The sequence below is a fragment of the Galeopterus variegatus genome, unplaced genomic scaffold, assembly GCF_000696425.1.
Source record: "Galeopterus variegatus unplaced genomic scaffold, G_variegatus-3.0.2 Scaffold946, whole genome shotgun sequence".
Lineage (NCBI taxonomy): Eukaryota > Metazoa > Chordata > Mammalia > Dermoptera > Cynocephalidae > Galeopterus > Galeopterus variegatus.
Genome location: NW_007727057.1, coordinates 288,550 through 308,358, shown reverse-complemented (window position 1 = coordinate 308,358; position 19,809 = coordinate 288,550). Strand labels below are relative to the sequence as shown.

The 19,809-nt window shown below is 37.1% G+C and overlaps 2 protein-coding genes across 6 annotated transcripts; one reads left to right on the top strand and one right to left on the bottom strand.

The window, feature by feature from the left end:
* Positions 1 to 3,872: 3,872 nt before the first annotated feature.
* Positions 3,873 to 8,540, bottom strand: DNAJB9 (DnaJ (Hsp40) homolog, subfamily B, member 9). 4 transcript variants are annotated; one of them, XM_008573640.1, is made up of 3 exons: positions 8,476 to 8,540; positions 6,300 to 6,526; positions 3,873 to 5,401 (listed from the first exon to the last, which is right to left on the bottom strand). In XM_008573640.1, exons 2-3 carry the CDS (start codon positions 6,514 to 6,516, stop codon positions 4,950 to 4,952), a joined length of 669 nt encoding a protein of 222 aa, XP_008571862.1. In that variant the 5' UTR covers positions 6,517 to 6,526; positions 8,476 to 8,540; the 3' UTR covers positions 3,873 to 4,949. The 4 variants fall into 4 exon arrangements, with proteins under 4 accessions (XP_008571862.1, XP_008571860.1, XP_008571861.1 ...); XM_008573638.1 differs by lacking the exon at positions 8,476 to 8,540 and adding an exon at positions 8,182 to 8,385; XM_008573639.1 differs by lacking the exon at positions 8,476 to 8,540 and adding an exon at positions 8,188 to 8,385.
* Positions 8,541 to 8,650: 110 nt separating this feature from the next.
* THAP5 (THAP domain containing 5) lies at positions 8,651 to 14,825 on the top strand. Of its 2 annotated transcripts, none has more exons than XM_008573636.1 (3): positions 8,651 to 8,812; positions 12,147 to 12,339; positions 12,808 to 14,825. In XM_008573636.1, the coding sequence occupies exons 1-3, from the start codon at positions 8,733 to 8,735 to the stop codon at positions 13,720 to 13,722; spliced, it is 1,188 nt and encodes a 395-aa protein (XP_008571858.1). In that variant the 5' UTR covers positions 8,651 to 8,732; the 3' UTR covers positions 13,723 to 14,825. The 2 variants fall into 2 exon arrangements, with proteins under 2 accessions (XP_008571858.1, XP_008571859.1); XM_008573637.1 differs by lacking the exon at positions 8,651 to 8,812 and adding an exon at positions 8,994 to 9,066.
* Positions 14,826 to 19,809: the final 4,984 nt, after the last annotated feature.

Genomic DNA, 19,809 nt, shown 5'->3' with positions numbered 1-19,809 from the left:
ATTCCAAAGCCAAATCCTTTACAAAAACTGACAAAGCCCTACATAATCTGTAGGGCTGCTCCCAAACCCTATTATATGAACTCCTCTCCCACTATTGTCCTTTCCTCATTGGCTTCCAACTACACTGGCTTCTTTACTGTTCCTAGAACTTCTCACACATGCTTCCACCTTCCAGACGAATAACTACCTTAGGCATTTATGCACATCTACCTTCTCACTGAGGCCTGTGCTAATCATTCTGTTGAAATGTGCTAATCATCCTGTTGAAAATTACAACACATCCTCAACATGCCTGCTCTCCCAATTCTCCTCCCCATAGTGTTACATTTTCTTTTTACATAGAGTTTATCACTTTACATAGTAATTTCCTTGCTCATTATGGTTATCGCTCATCTTCTTCCACAAGTGTCATCATTCTAATCCTGCTTACCTTTTATGATGTATCGTAATGAATAACAATAAATAGAACTGCACAACAAATTACCTAGGTAGCTCTCTACCTTAGGGGCAAGGTCTGGAGAGAAGTTGAGGAGGTAGCTGAGTAGCAAAGTTGAGATAAAAGGAAGAATCTGAATTCGATAAGACAAAATAGGCCTGCATGGTTGGCAAAATTTGTACTGCACATCTGCTCTTATCTCCCATTGACACTGGTCGCAGTTGATGTAAATGTAAACTAAATGTGGATTCATATTTTTTCATCTATTCCGTCTGACACCATCAGTACATGGAAGGAAATTCTGGAGTAAGCATATTAAGATAAGAAAATATGCCTGATTCATTGATGCAGTATTTCATCAGAAGTCTAATAACACTAAAATTTTAAATTATCTTTCAGTCCCTGAATTACATTTCTGTCAGGTTTGGTTGTTGAGGCTTCTTTTCCAGTTTTTAGTTTTCTTTGGATACCTGTATATGTTTATAAGAACTACATCAAACTGCACAGACAGCTGAGAAAGGCAGTTTCCTCAGCAGTTATGCAGACTTTTTTTTTTTTTTTTTTTTTTTTTTGACCGGTAAGGGGATCGCAACCCTTGGCATGGTATTGTCTGCACCACGCTCACCTCAGCGGGCTAGCACCGGCCACCATCCGTATATAGGATAAGAACCTGTGGCCTTGGGGCTACTAGCGCTGCACTCTCCCGAGTGAGCCACAGGGCCGGCCCTGGATTGCCTTTTTGAATAGGAGCTATGATTTGAGTAAATTATCAGAGCTTCTTAATAGGCAGGTGCCAACAGGTGAGTATGTGGTCAGCACGTAGAAGCTATTATTCCCACAGGTGCCAAAGCAGGGAGACTTTACTCTGGGAGTGGAGTGCTGCCATTCTCACCAGCATCTTCTCCACCCGCAAGTGAAAATTCACTTGGCCTCTACTCTGCCTTCCTATCAGGCTCCCAATACCCTCACTGGAGAGCCTTCCTAGGGATGATTACCATTAATCCCTTTTCTTTCAAGAGTTGTTCTTAGTCCCCAGTCTGAAGAATAAGCTACTTCTGTCAACAAATGCTTAACAGGATATAGCAGGGGTTCCCAATACAGTTACTCAATTAATTAACATGATTGAACTGTGGCTCATTCCTTCCCCCCCCCCAGGCCCCAATCTAAGCCTTAATGGTTCTCTGGGACACTTTGGCTGTGGTTTTTGATTTCTCTCCCTGTCCAAACTCTTCTGCTTTATACATTCCTGGAATGTATCCAAACTTCAGGCTGCTGTTTTCCAGCACTATTATGCCTTCATTCTTATATTTTTTTGTCATTTCATTGGGATCAAGACAGAAGGAAAACAATCATGAATGACTATATTCAACCCGTTGTTGACCTAAAAGAAACTGAGGCCAGGCATATAAAGCATAGGATTTATTGAGCCAATAACAATTGTAACTGAGGAAACACATAGGTCAGGTTACCCTGAGATATGTACGCTGAAAAGGGCCAGCAGAGCTTAGCACTTTATAATCACAGGAAGAAGAATCAAAAGAGAGAGAAGATAGCCCCACCTAATCACTTCATCAGTTCTTCTATCTGTTGTACATATGTATAGATTTGGGATTGTTACTAGGTTACATCCTACATGCAGGGATTTAGGGTAAGGGTTACAAGAAGCATTCCAGTAACCTATAAGGTTACCTTATAACTTTCTGGTGCCATCACAGTTGCTTCTAAGTAAAAAAAATGCTCTTATGATAATGCTTTCCACGTGGACATGACTACTGACTTATGCCAGATCCCCCAAGGCACTGTAATTTAGCTGACCTGATCAGGGCAGATTTATTTGTTATCACTGCCATCTGGAACTGAAGGTGGCAAGATTAACATGAAGAAAACTTTAGAGACCTATTGCTGGTACCAATCTCCTCTTTACTCTGTTTAGCAATGATTTCATTTTTCTCTAGTATGTTTTAACTGCTCAACAAAAATCTATTTCAAAAAATTAACTACTCCACAAATGTACAAATCCTTACTTGACCTTGGGCAATCTGAATTATCATAAAACTAATCTCATCACATGCCTACTATATGCTTATAGCATCCAATTCAAGACATATCCAGCACAGAAATACTGAAGAATTACAGAATTTAGTTCAGGCTTAGAAGTCATGATATGAAAATTACTATTTCATCCAGAAGTAAAAAAACACTTTGATAGACTTTATACATGGTCATTTCTGTAGGGGGTGTAGATCAAGCTATTTTATTGGTCATTTCTTCACATACAGAAGTTTTCCATTTTCTATCTTTGTACATTCAATCTGTACAAATCATAAAATAGACAAAATTTGTTATTTGAGAAACTCTTATGTTTATTATGGATCTAATTTTCAATTGCTTATATCAAACTACTCAAACACACACATACCTACAGATTATCTAAGTATCTTTAAGTTTGTATCTTAAGTTTGTATGTTTCAGGGTCCATTTTTCCTTGCAAAAATTATGCCAAATGGCCAAAAGGAAGGTCAGAATAGAGAGGATCAAAATAAAAGTTCAGGATAGTGATAACAAGAAAGATAATCAGACCCTGGAAAAAAAAAGGGGACACATGCTAACAATATCAAAGTAATGCAACCTTAAAGTTAATCCTGATTTGAAAATAAGGTTTTTTTGGGGGGGAGGGGGGGGCTTAATTTCTTCTGTTTAACAGGCTACAGGTAATCCTTAGCCCAAAATTCAAGATATGGCTATTTTATTATCAAACAAAAGTGAGGTACATAAGTATAACAGAATATATTCATTTTCTTAACAGTTTTCAAATTAAGGATGATCATAAAATACACCTTTATGCAAAGTTTCTGCTTTTTCCCAGCAAGGCTTAAAGGGGAAAGAACTAGTGGTAGAACACTTGCTCCTAGCAAGTAAATACAGCAAAATTATAATTAACAAAATCTTCAAGCTACCAAAATTTGTGAGAGAAGAATGATAAGAAAGCAATAAAAATTACCAAACAGCAATCAAACAAGGTCCTATCAGGATTTTCAGGTTAGTCAAAGGTAACTTCAAGAATATAGCCTATGGGCCGGCCTGGTGGCGCACTGCTACAGTGCGCTGCTTGGGAGCGCGGCGGCACTCCCGCCGAGGGTTCGGATCCCACATACAGACCGGTTCCCGCTCACTGGCTGAGCGAGGTGCGGGCGCAACACCGAGGGTTGCGATCCCGTTGCCGGTCCCGGTCCGGTATGGGCGCGACACTGAGGGTTGCGATCCGTTGCCGGTCACAAAAAAAAAACAAAAAGAAAAAAAAAAAAAAAAAAGAAAAAAAAAAAAAAAAAAAAAAAGAATATAGCCTATGATTAACATATGCCCCATGGCTTATACACCTTCCATGCCTCTAGAATTGCATAAAAAACTTTTAACAATTAAATGACAACAAAGAATATCAGGTTGTAAATATTTATATTTCTTTCACTCACATACAATGTTGTATGAGACATTATACTAGTTTTAATATGTATCCATAGGATTAATACTCATATGGAGTATAATGTGGAAAAGTGCAGAACTAAAGAAATAAGTCTACCTGAAAACAAAAGCACACATTTCTTAGGATTTAAAAATATTGCACATAATAAAGTTGCACAGAAATTACTGGCTGGTTTTACAAACAGAATGAGGTATTAGTCAATCTCTAGAGATAAGTGCAAAGAAGAGAAACTACACACATACACAAAATACACATAAATCCATATTAAGATCTAGAGTGCCAACAACTAAGAAAGAAATGTGAAAAGATGTGTATGTAGCTATGATTTCTACACTACAAAATCATCAGCCAGGGACCAAACATGTAACAATCTCTTGGCAATATTTCATAAGCTTTCAACTTTTTTTCAGCCTAAATTACTATGAGCAACACACTCATTTTCTTTACCCCAATTCTACTGTAGAAAGGCCCCAGTTCTGTGGTACATATCAAACCATCCCTTTCTAAAGTTTTCAGTGGCAATTAACCAAGATACTGTTCTCCTTTGCTAAATGACCAATTATACAGTTCCATGTACATTTAGCAACACAAGTCACAAATGCAACAGAGCATGCAACTTTAAATTAGCAAAGGTTTCACTATAAGTATCACTCAAGTTCACACAATTTGAATCTACAATAACTTTTAAAGTTTAAGCTTTAAATATGCATTAGGCAAACTCAATCTTTCCTTGGTAATAAAACTAGCCACATTAATGAGCTCAAGAGCAGGTAGAGAAAAAGGACTAGGCAGACTTATATTTTTTTTAAAAAAAGCCTTTTCTAATCAGGGAAATTAATAACTAGCTTTTTGTCTACTAGTTGAATGTTGCTGAATTTACCAAAAACAATTTATGTTTATTAAACAGCTATATCAAATTGTTTAAAGTGAAATCATGCACTTGTCAAAATAGTTCACAGAAAATTGTTTTACATCAAAGATACTGAGGAAGAGTCAACTACTTGTGTTTAATTAGAACAGAAAAAGAATGAACTACTGTCCTGAACAGTCAGTGTATGTAGTAACCATATTTCCTCTTCGTTGAGTGACAGTCCTACAGTGCTTGCTAGATCCATGGAATCTATTTTCAGTTTGTACTGTGTGCCGATTGGTGGTGTCAAAACCACTAAAAGAAAACATTTTCTCCATATCTTCAAACATGTCATCAAACAGTCCACCTCCAAAAGAAAACTCTTGGAAATGATGCCTTTGTCTACTGGAACCATCCTGGCGTGTCTGAAAATGATTTTCAAAATGCTTCTTGGACTGAGGGTTTTGGTTTTGACCAAAAAAACCAAAGTCTTTAAATAAGTCATCAAAATTGAAGTTAAATGATTGCTCAAAAGGACTTCCACTACCTCTTTGTCCTTTACCATTAGTAAAAGCACTGTGTCCAAGTGTATCATACTCTTTTCGCCTATTAGCATCTGAGAGTGTTTCATATGCTGAAAAAGATAAAAAATACTTTAGTAACTGAAGGTAAAATATTCAAAATTACACATATTCAAATCTCTTCGAATAAATGAACTCAACTCTATTTTAGGAAAGGATTTCAAGTCACAAGTAAAAGCAAAACACTACGAACACAGCATGAAATTAAAATAAAAATCATAAAACAAGGCAGGGATTTTGTCTTGTTCACTGCTGTATTACGAGCCGTTAGCACAATGCCACCTCCAGTAAATACCCAATAAATATTTGTTAAGTGAATGCTACCATTACTACAAATAAACATGTAGGCAATAATCATAGAGTTATTTAATTTTCAGATTATTTCTGTGAAACCATTACTTGTATTAATGAATTAAATGGTCAAATATAACCAATTAATGGGAATTCAGATTTTTCACTTCCTTACTATTAAAGTAAATACTTAATTCCAACTCCCTACTCAGTTACCTCCTCCACTATTAATTACTGAATGTTCAGGAGGTCCAATTTGTTTTAGAACTAGTCTTAAGTCAAAATTTGTTTCAGACTTTCCTTTACAGACAAATGTGGTTTTAAGATGTAGATCAAGTGAAGAAGAAAATTTTAAAGGCATTTTAGAATCTATTTTAATTTTTTTTAGATTTAGTCTATATATTTAGTAAAATACTGTTTCATAAGTTAGTTGCTAAGAATTTTGGACACCAAAAATTCCTTTTCACACAGACACAACAGCTATTTTATAAATAATAGAATGAAATAATACATTTTCAACATTTTTAGATCTGTACACCAATAAAATTATCGACTATCATTCATCTATCCACTCCACCTTTAAATACATACATACTTCTTAGCTATCATTCACCCTACTAGTGTATACCCACGAGACCTCGGAGACAGTCATTTAATTACCTTCTGCAATCTCTCTGAATTTTGCTTCAGCATCAGGGCTCTTATTTTTGTCAGGATGGTACTTCATGGCCAATTTGTGAAAGGCTTTCTTTATTTGGCGCTCTGAGGCCGATTTTGGCACACCTAAGATATCATAGTAGCTTTTTGAGGCCAGAATTAATTCTGTTATCATTAAAATGCATATTGCAAAGATGAAAACTGACTGGGGAGTAGCCATTTCTAATAACCTAAAAAAGAAAAGAAAAAAATTTTACCCATGGAGGTAATCTTAAAGACTTTTTTTCTTCTAAAAGAAACCCAATGAACCTTTGGGATACAAGGTAAACTTAATGAGATATCAAAATGTTAGACATATAGTTATCTTGCATCTGTTCACATGTCATTTCACTTACATGGGTTTTATGACTCCCAAATTAGCTTAACCTTGTTGAATGCAAACAGAATTCAAGCAATTTGAGAAAAATCTTTCTTGGCTTTGACTTTCCACTAATATTTTGGTCATACACAGAGAAGACACAAGATCTTCTATAAGTGATTTTTACCAGTTAATATCGAAGATTCTTCAAATGCAAACACTGTTTAAAAAGGGGGGTGGGGTGTAATAGATCCCAAAGAATATTTTAAAGGATTCCACTTTTCAAGAATTCATATTCAGAGAGGGTGATAACGTATTTAACTTCACAGGGGGAAAAAAGTGCATTAACAAGGTAAATAGCCCAATATGTCTAAATAAGTGGTGATCTTCCCTCCCTAAGAAGCACCAATCTAAGTTTCATTTCAGCAAGGTGAACCAAGGACTGCAAATAGACAATCTTAACACAATACTAATACTGACAACACAATAGCATGCTTTTTTTTTTTTTTTTTCCAAATGTAATATCCCAAATGTTTAACAAAGAAGCATGGATAAGTAAATTCTGTTTAAAACTCGTAATTAATAGAATTTAAGATTTCTGCTAAGTCTACCAGGAAAATGAACCTTGAGAATTTGTACTTCAGACAAATTAGACTCTTATTTTCAAACTACTCAGTAGTTAAAAATACTTGTCTTACTTTTAAACTCTTAAAGAATTTTTAACTTAGAACTCTTGATAGTATATCAAGTGATTTTGTGTTTTGAATGCTGTGCTACAGGAGTCCTTAATAACCTATGATGAAATAACTAGGCTGACGAAAAGACACTATGGTTTGTGGAAACTGCCTGCCTTCCTCTCCTGTGGCCTTTTCTGAACGTAATTAGCAGGTGGATTACTTCTTTCCACATAGTTACTCATGGTCACGAGTACCAAGGATCAAGTACAACCTCCTGGTTTAAAGAACACAACGGAGCGTGTACCGTGGACGCCGCACCGACTGCCGGTTGCTCCCTAGTCAAAGAGCGAGTCTAATCCCCACACAGAGGCATCTCATTAATTTAATAAACGTTACTCCATGGTTTCAGGTTGAACATGTGATCATTTTTAGTAGACTAACTTTTCTATTATACTGACTTCTCATTCCCAAGACCCACCCGCTGGAGAGCAGCTTGGGCCTTCCTCCCCAGCGCCGCTGGCCGGCTGGGTTGGACCGGCCAACCTTCACCCAAAGGCGACCAGCACACGCCCTGTCCGAACAGGCCCGGCCGTAGGAGCTCCCCGCAGCCCGGGGTACAGCCCTGGGAAGAGCTGTCTGGCGCCAGAGAGAGCCAGCAGCACACTCCGAAACACAAATCGCACGATCCTGTGGTCAAGCCATCTCCTTTCTCCTACTCCCTTCGTCAAGAACATGCAGCCCGAAGCCCTCGCAGCGACCGCGGCGGACACCGAGGCCAAGACTGCCCACAAAGACAGGCCACGGCTCCGGGGTCTCTCCAAAGCCCCCGCGACCCCGGCCTCGTCCTCACCCGCACCCTCTGGCTGCTGCTTCTCCTTCACAAAACGGAGGCACCGGCAAGGCTGACGACCACCTCCGTTCGACTGCTCAGGCCCGGCCCCTCACCCCGGACTCCGTCGCGGCCTCCCGGAGCCGGAGTGAACCCCACTGCCGCTTGCCCACCGACCTCGCGCTCCTCCCGCTGCCGCCGACGACGCCGAGTCCCCTCTCAGCCCGCTCACCTCAAGCGGACGGTCCCTACTGGAACCACCACCCAGGGGAAGACCTACACGAAACGATTCCCCATTGGCTCCCGCCTGCCCACCTGACCCTGGCTCCCTACGCGCACGTGGAAAACTGTTGTTGCCGCTCAGCCTGTGCGTCACTTCTGGCCCCAACCCCCGAAAAGGCAGTGCTGAAGGCGGAGGAGGAAGTGAAGCTGCGGCTGTGGCGTGTTGCCCACGGGCAGATCCCAGCGCAGGCGCAGTGGTTCCGGCGGCTTGGACCTGCGGCCCCGCCTCAGCGAGGAGGGCCGGCTTGAGCCCCTCGCCGGTCCCGGTCTTCCGGGGACTCTCCAAAGCGATGCCCCGCTATTGCGCTGCGACTTGTTGTAAGAACCGCCGGGGACGAAACAATAAGGACCGGAAGCTGAGTTTTTACCCGTAAGTTGTCCCTGCAGCAGAAGCGTCAGCCTCGCATTTGGGCCGCGGTCCTGTGGCTTTGGGGACCAGGACTTGGGGATCTCCTGTCTGCTGTATTGATTAGTCCTCAGCTCCCCGGGCCTGCTCGGTCACCGGGCGGTAGGAGAGCGTGATGGCTTGAGGCCAGTTTACCTGGCAGTGTCCTTCCTGAGCGGGGACGCCGGGTTGGTTGCGAGGAATAGGGGCCTGCTTGGGTGTTGACAGAAGTTAAAACGGTAAAGTTCGCGGTGTTTTGTGGGTTTCATAGCGTTTCCGATCTACCTGACCTCACCTCATTGAACAACATTAACCACCATTTAAGGTACATAAAGCCTGCGAAGTGAGAACGTGCTCTCAAAGTTAATTTACACCTCCTGTGAGTTATGTCGCAAAGGTGTAATTTAATCCCATTTTTCTGCTGAGGAAACTGAGGCCCAGAAAGATTAGTAACCTGCCTTGAAAGTTTTGTGTCACAGCCGGAATTATAAACTGTCTCTTGCTCAGGGCTGTGTATATGCTTTATTCCTACAGAGAATAGAGTAGATAAATGTTATTCTGAATTACTAAGGCCACGAAATATTTCCCTGAAACTAGAAGTACTGGTTTTTATTCAGGAGAACAGGGAAGCAACGTTGTATAATAATAGTCCAGGCTCCAAAGCCAGACTTAGTGGGTTCAGATCCTGGTTTCAGTACCAACCTGAGAATTATTTCAGCTCTCGGTGCCTCTGGTCTCTCTTTCGTAAAGTGAGGATATTTGTAGTACTCAATTCGCACTTACTGTGTAAAGAGGTAAAACCACATGCAGGCGGTACCTGCTTAATATATATGAAAATCAACATTTTAAATAGTCTATTTTCTTCTTTTTCTTGTATTTAAACGTAATTCATTTCGATAAAACGTGGTTATCTTTACTTTCTTCAAACTTAACCCAGGTATTTTGTGAAGCCCATTTTACTTTAGACCTGAAGCTCTCATTCACTAATGATTCGTCTGCTTTTCATTATCTTAAAGTAATGGAGGAAAAAACCTGATAGTCCCAAGTAAATCACATTAAATAGCAGTATTTCCAGAATTGTTTCCCTTAAAGCCCTTCCATGAGATGCAAAGATATTTTGGGAGAAAAAAAATCTAATCCATGGTCAGTTGATAGGGAAATGCTCCTATATTAATGGCTCTAGCTCTGGGAAGATTTGTAGCAAATTATCATGTTGAACCTGTTTTAGCCCCATATTTCCCAGATTTATTTGGCCTTGAATTTGGGAAGGTGTAAGCTAAACTAAAACTTTTTTAAATCTTTGTGGATCTCACAGTTACTATTTTTAAGGAAAAATAATAATAATAATGCCAAATGAATTATGAAGATCAATTAAAGATTTTTTCCCTCAAAATGTGAATTTAGTGAAAGTGGGATTTTTTATTTTTATGTTTTTAAAATTCCATTTGTGATCCACAAAATAAATATTGGGTTGGTTTTATTTCCCTGATATCATCAAACATGAGGGATTGAATTTGCTCATGCTGGCATTGTAACTAATCTGTAGTATAAATTTAGATGAATTTGGGAATTTAGTAAATATATGCATATATTGTTCAGTTTCTACTGTGATTATCTTATGTTTTGGGGGGAATTAGATAAGACAATGAAACAGAATTACCAGTCAGACAAATTGAACCAGTAGAAATATACAAGGTGTTCAGGAAACATATTGCAGGAGATTTCTTGCAGCTTTACCTGTTGAAGAAATGATGCAATCCAATTACTGTTAAAAATATACACAAAATGTGTTTTTTAAATCTTTTGATAACTTAGCATATAGGTACAGTGGAAATAATTTGCAAACAGCATCCTTATACATTAATTTATATTAAAAAACCGTTGTAAAAGGCACATTTTCATTTTTCATGCAACAAATAGTCTGAACTTTACCTATGGCTAGCAGAATTCAGGTCCTCTGAAAAGAAAATTGTATTTGTCTTTCAGAGCCTTTTCTGACTATGCCTGTCATGCTTACAACCTAAGTCATTGATATGTGCAAGGTTAACATATTTTCAAAACGTGTGAGAGTTGTTTTTATGGTGGATCTTACAAAGGTAGATCATCTGATTTTTTTTCCATATGAGAATGTCAGGGTTAAAAAGTATTTCCTACAAAACCCCTAGGATCTTATAAAGTTATGGAAATTTAGAAAAAAAAAATTATGCCTCACAAAGCATTAACTAAATGGTTAGGATTGGGGGAGGGGAACGTGTAACAGCTATATTTTATATGAGACTTTATATTGTTACAATTTTTTTAAAACAGGTAATTATTAGGTAGTATATGTCTTGGACTATGTTCTTGGAAAACCATCAAACGAAATATAAACCACTGCCAACTGTTGTTTAATACACTTTAACCCAAACCTTTTTAGACTGGTAGGAAAATTTTTCAATCAGATTCTACTGTTAGTCTAGTTTTGCCTATAAAACAGATTGCAATACACATATGTGAGCACCAACTATAAATTCAGGTTTTTGTTAGTACAGAAACAAAACGTATAGAGAGCCATCTTGCTTTTCTCTGTCTTTTGCAGCGTTTGATTTGTTTCATATGAACATTTTTGAGTCTGTCCTTTTTAACATGTTTAGTTCTCTTGCATCAAAGTTTTTCCTTCAGAACCTGAATTTGGAGTTCCCAGTCCATTGGCTATAGAAGTCTAGAAATATTAGACTGAATTCCATACGGGTAAAATTGAGGCTGATACCAGTGGAGAAAATGGAATATTAGTGGTTTCATAAGAGTACTCATTTTATTCAGCTAAACCATTTGTTTGAATTAATGTCTCCTTATTTAAATAATATTAATATAAATAAGAGCCTAAAGCTTAATATTGCCTTGGATTAGAGACAACAAACCATTTGGTTTGTGGTATTAGTATGAAATACATTTGAATAGGAATTTATAATTTAACAAAGCTCTTTCCTAGTTCTAGACAAACTATACAACAAAGTAGAAATGGAACGTAATCCATAGAAAATATAAATAGATTTTATCCTTTGTAGGAACACACATATTTTACTTGAAGGAACTCTAAGTTTTACAAGCTATTCTTCTTAAACAACAGCTTTGGCTACATATCTTACATTTTAGTCCTCTGAAGGCAGAGATGATATAGCAAGAGTTGCGTAGAGTTGCTCTTATCTGGTAGGCATGCTTTCCTTGCTTTTGCAGGACTTGACACATAGGTTACATAGATATGTAGGCCTGGAATCTGGCAAAATTATAAAAATAGCAAAGTTTTCTTTTTCTTCTCTTTTTCTTTTTTTAATTTCAGGTTTCCTCTACATGACAAAGAAAGACTTGAAAAGTGGTTAAAGAATATGAAACGAGATTCATGGGTTCCCAGTAAATACCAGTTCCTGTGTAGTGACCATTTTACTCCTGACTCTCTTGACATCAGATGGGGTATTCGATATTTAAAACAAACTGCAATTCCAACAATATTTTCTTTGCCCGAAGACAATCAGGTATTGGAGTAGGGAAGAGGGGGGATAATGCTGAGCAGGGTGGCAGGTGATCAGGTGGAAAAGTGAGAGGGAAAGATAACTGTTCGGAAAACAGATACTTGAAAAGAAGGAACACTAATTTGTGTTTTTACTAAAGGAGTGACAATTTTTAAACTGTCTTAAGCACAGCTTAAGAGAAGCAAACGATAACACATACATATATTATTAAGTCATTAACGTAAGTTAATCAGTTAAGGTTTTTTTTACTGGTCTTTTGAATGATCTGAAATATTCGTATATTGAATGAGCATAATGCTTATTAAAAAACATCTTAAGGTATATTTAAGTTGTTAAATACTTAGAACATTTCTTAAACTGAATAAATTTGCATGGCCAGTATACTGCCCAAAATTATAGTTAAATAGCACTCACAAGAGAATAAGCCTATAAAAGCCATCTTTTTTAAAATTTGAAAATACTGTTTTCTAGGGAAAAAACCCTTCCAAAAAAAAATCTCAGAAGAAAAAATTAGAAGATGGGAAAGAAGTATGCCTAAAAGCCAAGTCAGAAGAATCACTTGCATCAAATGAGGGAAAGAAAAATACAGTTAACACGGATATGCTCCCTGACCATGCAGAATTACTCGATTCTTCTGCCTTGGTGAAGCCACCAGCTCCAAAAACGGGAAGTATAAAAAATAACATGTTAACTCTTAATCTAGTTAAACAAAATACCAGAAAACCAGAATCTACCTTGGCGACATCAGTTAACCAAGATATAGGTATAGGGGGTTTTCACTCATCTTTTGAGAATCTAAATTCTACCACTATTACTTTGACAACTTCAAATTCAGAAGGTATTCAACAGGCTTTGGAAGCCCAAGAAGTGCTTGAAATAACTACCAATCATCTTGCTAATTCAAACTTTACAAATAATTCCATGGAAATTAAGTCAACACAGGAAAATCCATTCTTCTTCAGCACAATTAATCAAACAGTTGAGGAATTAAACACAAATAAAGAATCTCTTATTGCCATTTTTGTACCCACAGAAAATTCTACAGCTGCAGTTAATTCTTTTACACCTGCCCAGAAAGAAACCATGGAAATGGAAAACATAGATATTGAAGACTCCTTATATAAGGATATAGACTATGGAACAGAAGTTTTGCAAATTGAACATTCTTACTGTAGGCAAGACATAAATAAGGAACATCTTTGGCAGAAAGTCTGTAAGCTACATTCAAAGATAACTCTTCTTGAGCTACAAGAGCAACAAACTCTAGGAAGACTGAAGTCTTTAGAAGCTCTTATTAGGCAACTAAAACAGGAAAATTGGCTATCTGAAGAAAATGTCAAGATTATAGAAAATCATTTCACAACATACGAAGTCACAATGATGTAGAGTAAAAGTAAAGGTTTTAAAGCTATGACTTTTATAAAGTGAACTTTTTCCTGTATAAAGATCTCATCTTAATGAAGCTATGAAAGTGCTCTAATGTTATGAACTGCATGCTGTTCTTATAATGCTCATGTCTGAGAAAAACCAGAGAGTTGTTGTACTAGAGAGAAAACAGTTTTATTGATTATTTTCCAAAGTAAAGTTAGAATATAGTGAGTAAAAAGTATTATTCAGTCAGAAATGAGAACAAAGATATGGTCAGAGAATAGACCAGAATAGAAGTCAGGTTCAGTAATTTCCTGGTTCTACCATTGGTATATGATTTGGGCAAGTTACTTATCAAGATTGAGCCTCAGTCCCTAATCTGTAAAATAAGAGTACTTATTAGATCTCTGATTATCTGTTTCTTTAGAGTTTCTACCCTTTCTGTTTAGATTCTTTCATTAGAACAGGTTTTCTATAAGATAATATATACTTTCATAATACTAGAAGTTGGCTAGAATTTGATATTTTAAACTATTGGATTATCCTCTATATTTATTGAATTCTGTGGTGTTTGACCTTTTGTCTATAGTTATATATCTGTAATGTAAAGAAAAATACTTTTATAATTTTATTCCAATTGAAGTAAACTAATGAATACTCATTAGCCCAATTCTTAGGACAGGTACTTTAAACTTAAAAGAATGTGTATTTCAGTACCTTATATGTGGCTAACCATCACAATACATAGTCATTTAAGCTTCTTAACATTCTATATTTATAAAGTTATATTTATAAACCAAAAATTAACGAAGTTAATTTTAAATATATACATATTTTAGAATTCATAGTTTGCATCTATTTCTTTATAGGTGTAGCTTTTAAAATGTGCGCTTGTGTCATTTTTAAATTCTAGAATAAGAGAGTAATACTTAACAGCATACAGTCCTACTTTTGTGTATTTCATTGAAATTTATAAGCAAGAAATTACAGATAAATGGTGATGCCCTCAGGGAGACAAAAGTTTTCTCTTAGGAAAGGGAAGTGGTGTAATATAAATTAAAATGCTGCTTATATTCAGATAATTTTTTTTTCCCCTTTTGTCTTTTTTACTGACCGGCAACGGGATCGCAACCCTCAGTGTTGCGCCTGCACCGCGCTCAGCCAGTGAGCGGGAACCAGTCTCCACATGGGATCATGATAAGTCTGCTTGTTTAGATCTATTGTAGTTTTTTTTTTTCCTTTTTGTCTTTTTTACTGACCGGTAACGGGATCGCAACCCTCGGTGTTGCGCCTGCACCGCGCTCAGCCAGTGAGCGGGAACCAGTCTCCACATGGGATCCGAACCCTAGGCGGGAGCGCCGCCGCGCTCCCAAGCGGCACACTCTCCAGCGCACCACCGGGCCGGCCCATCAGATAATTTAAGAAAAAGAAATGTAAAAGCAAAGACTGATAACACAAATATGAAAAAATAGAAGATATGTTCCCTTAAAATTGGCAGTCAGTGTGACTATCCTGTTACTTCCTATTTTGTTGAGCAAGTTCTATCAGTCTTATTCTTAGTTTTTCCATGTGTGAAATAAAAAATACTATTACTTAAAGGATGGTTTTGAGAATTCTGTAAGTTAACAAACATGTTTTTGGTCCTGGAAAATAGGAGGTGCTCAATAAATATTAGTTGACTCTGAATAGCAAGTAATATACTAATTGTTTTGTAAATGAATGGTGATTATTTTTGGCCATATTTCACTTAGTTTCTTTAGGCTAATAAATTGTTATTCTTTGAAAGTCTGTCAGCTAATTATGAAAAGATTAGAAGTATATTAGGTGACCGTGGGGGAAGAAACTTAAAATTTTTGCATAAATTATGTTCACATAATTGGGAGAGTTAATGTAGTGTTAAATTTTTAAGTATTCCCATGTTACATTTTGCTAATACTTAATTTAAAATAAATAATACAAACGAAAATAACCTTAAGTCACAATAAAGTAATATGTTGTTTCAAGTCAGTTTGTAACAGTGCACATTGTAGTAATTTTCTATTTATAGTTATAGGTTCCTCAGAAATAATTTAAACTAGGTGGATTTCTTTAAACTTAATAAATTATAAGTACTTAAGATTTTTTTTGTTTTGTCTGTATTCAGTGAGGATGTCTTCAATGTAACCCAGTTGATCTCTAAATTGTATTTGCAGATTCTGGTCAACTTTATTTATTTGGACTATTATAGGAACCTCTTAGCTAATCTTGGCTACATTTTCAATCTTCTGCCTCCATATTATCCTGGACTCTGCTGTCAGCTTCTTACCTAAACTGTAGATCCAACTAACTATATCACCCACCTACCACTTACTTTTCTAGTTCAAAAATCTCAAGTTACTCTCTTAAACCTACAAAATAAAGCCAAATTTATTACTATTGTATATATTATCCTCTGTGATTCTATTTATCCTGTTCTGCTCACACTGGATTTCTTAGTATTTCCCACACATGCCATAGGGGTGTCTGTCCCTGTGTATGATTATTTTATTCCCTAAACTCAACCAGCCTGTCAAAATTATATTTCAACTTTGGTAGAAGTTCATCACTTTTTTTCCAGTCAAAATTGTTTCCTCTTGCTCTTATAGGGCTTTGTTTTCTAACACTGTAACAGCATTTACCTTATATTTTTTTATCATGATATCTTTGGCTACCTCTTCAACTAGACTGTAAGCTTTATGAAAGGATTTTCCTATATGTTCTTCTGTAGTATGACCTTGTTACTCCCCTATCAAGAGGTTGAGTTATTTCTACCTCTTTGAATCTGGATAGGTTCTGTGACTGCTTTGACCAATAGAATACAGTAAAAGTGACATTGCCAGTTCCATACTCAGCCATTAATAGGTCTGGCATCCTTTACTTCCTCTTTGGAACACTTCCTCTTAGAAAGCCAGATGCCATGAAAGATATTTGATTATGCTGAGATCATACTGGAAAAGCCCACACCACATGGAGAGACTGAAGAATGAGACATCAGACATTAGTGAAGAAGCCGCATTGGAAATGGATACTTAAGCTTCAGCTGCTCTAGATGACACCAAGTGCAGCAGAGACAACCATCTAGCAGAACTCTTCTCAAATTCCTTAACGACAAAATTGTGAGGAAAATAAAATGCTTTCTTTAAGCTTGTAAATTTTGAGATGGATAATTAGGCCACGATGGATAACTAAAATAACCCCCTTTTTGTGTGCACCTGCATCCTTATTCTGATGCTACGGACCCTTATAGGCATTCTACTGTAAAACCTTCAACAGCATTGTGCTTTCTTCTATTCTCATTTGCTTAAACTCCATTCCTGTTGAACACAAGTGTGTTTTTTGCCTTTTCTGTTCCTACATCAGAACAAGTAGCTGGAGAAAATCACACAGTGGACAGACTTGATGCTAAATTCATGACCACATACCTCAAATAGGCCCAGCAGTTTTTCTGTATTTGTTTACTAAGTTCTTAACTCCACTCTCAAATTCTCCATCCCCTCCTCCCTGTCTCCGGCCCCTCCCTCCTCCTGGCCCAGGCAGAGGATTTTATCACATGCTTCATTGAGAAAAAAAATCATAAACACTCCTTGCTATACACTGAATTGTGTCCCTTCCAAAGTCATATGTTGAAGCCCCAACCCCCAGTATTACTATTTAGAGATAGGACCTTTAAGGAAATAGTTAAAATTTAATAAGGTCATAAGGGTGGGGCACTGATAAGGTAGGATTATGTCCTTACAAGAAGCTGCTTGCTCTCTCCTCCATGCGAGGACACAGCAACAAGGTGGACATATCTGCAAGCTAGGAAGAGCCCTCACCAGAACGCAACCGTGCTGACACCGTGATCTGAGATTTCAGCCTCCAGAACTGAGAAAATAAGTTTCTGTTATTTAAGCCAACCAGTCTATGGTATTTTGTTAAGGCAGCCTAAGCTAAGACACCCCTATAATCCAAAACAATGAGATATTATACAACGGTTAAAATTAATAAACTATATTCATCAACATGAATACCCAAACAATAAGTGTAAAAGGTAAGTTGTAAGAAATTTGATAGCAATGTACTAAATTAAAATTCTAAAGTACAGAAAATAGTATATATTGCTTATATACAGTCTTCTCTTGGTGTCCATGGGGGATTGATTCTCAGACCTCCCTCGGATACCAAAATCCTCAAATGCCCAAGTCCCTGTTGTAAAATGGTGTAGTATTTGCAGATAACCTATGCACATCCTCTCATATACTTTAAATAATCTCTAGATTACTTATAATACCTAATTCAACGCAAATGCTATGTAAACTGTTTTACCGTATTGTTTAGGGAATAAATAAATGACAAGAAAAGTGTATGCGTTCGGTACAGACACAATTATTTTTTTCCCTGAATATTTTCAATCTGAGGTTGGTTGAATCCATGGATATGGAACTGTTGGATATGGGGAGCCATCTGCATATAAATGTACTTCAAAAAGTTCATGGAAAAATGGAATTCAAAGGTAATATGAATCATTCCATGAACTTTTGAGTTCCCTTATGTATTCCTGTATAGTTAAGAAATAAAAGCACACTGACTTCCAGATTGTGATTGCCTCTGGGAAGGCAAGACAGTGGGGGAGGGGAAGAGGGGAAGTTGTTATGGTGGAGAGATGTTTCATTTCTCTAAAAAGTTAAAAAGGAAAGGGAGCTGAATTAATGTGTCAACGTGTTAATGCCTATTTAAATGGTAGGTTTATGTCTCCTTCATTACTTTATGTTTAAAACATTTCAAAGTTAAAAATTATGTATCTTAGTTAAAATGGTTATCTGTGCTTCAACTTTAATGGTTTTCTTATGATTGTTATTCTCTGTTTTAAGACCACTGAGAGAGAAGTGTGCGTAGAGAGAGATCACAGTGAAAGTTGATTATTTGAAATCAATAAGCTTGCATTTGAAGTTAGGCACTGCAGTAGACAGTAATGCTATTACACCACCTTGCCACCCTCCCCCCCTCAAAAAAAGATATCCACAGCCTGATCTCTAGAACCTATGAATGTTACCTTACATGGCAAAAGGTACTTTGTAGAGGTAATAAAGGTTACAGGCCTTGAGATGGGAAGATTATTCTGAATTATCTGTGTGAGTCTAGTCTAATCACTTGAGTCTTTTAAAGGCAGAGAACATTTTCCAAACAGAATCAGAGAGATACTATGTAGTACTTAACCCACCTTGCTGTCTTTGAAGATGAAGGAAGGAAGCTATAAGCGGGGGAATGTATTGGCCTCTAGAAGCTAAAAACAGCTCTCAGTTTATAGCCCACAGCAAAATGATGACCTCAGTCCTACAATCACCAGGAGCTGAACCCAAATAAGGAAATGAATCTGGCCATCCAAATAAGCAGAAAACAGACTCTCCCCGGGAGCCTCTAGAAAGGAACACAGTCTACCAACACCTTGATTTTATTCTAGTGAGACGCATACCAAACTTCGACAGAACTATGAGAGAATGAATTTGTGTTGTTTTAAACCACTAAAGTTTGTGGTAATTGTTAATCGCATCAATATGAAAGTAATACAGGTACTTAATCTGAGATTCAGCTTTCTTTTATTCCCCTCAAGATTTTTCCCCATCATACCTTGAAAGAATACATCCCACTTTAGCTGTTGCTCAATTCACTGAAGACTCAGCTTTCATATTGTAATACGATTAATGCTTTGTTCAAAGGCTGTATTTAGTAACATACAAAAATTCTTTGGAAACTAAAAGGCTATAGAAGTATTAGCTAGTAACATTATTATTTGATTTCTTCTTTGCAATAGTCTTAGACTAAAAACCAGAAACTGAATTCATATTTTTGTATTTATTCATTGATGCCTAATGGATACAGGGTATAAGATTTATTGCTGCCCTCATATCAGAATGAAAAAAATTGTAGTCATTTCTCAGTATTTTGCTTCTGTGGAGACTCATAACCATGATTCATATAGAGAGTTGGCTGCTGAAATTCAGTTCTTGTCACCTAAGGTAAAATCAGCCACAGATTTGCTCCTAAAATATGCATTCTAAATTTGAAAGATTTTCTAGGATGTGGAGTAAGAAAGTCTTTAGAAATTTG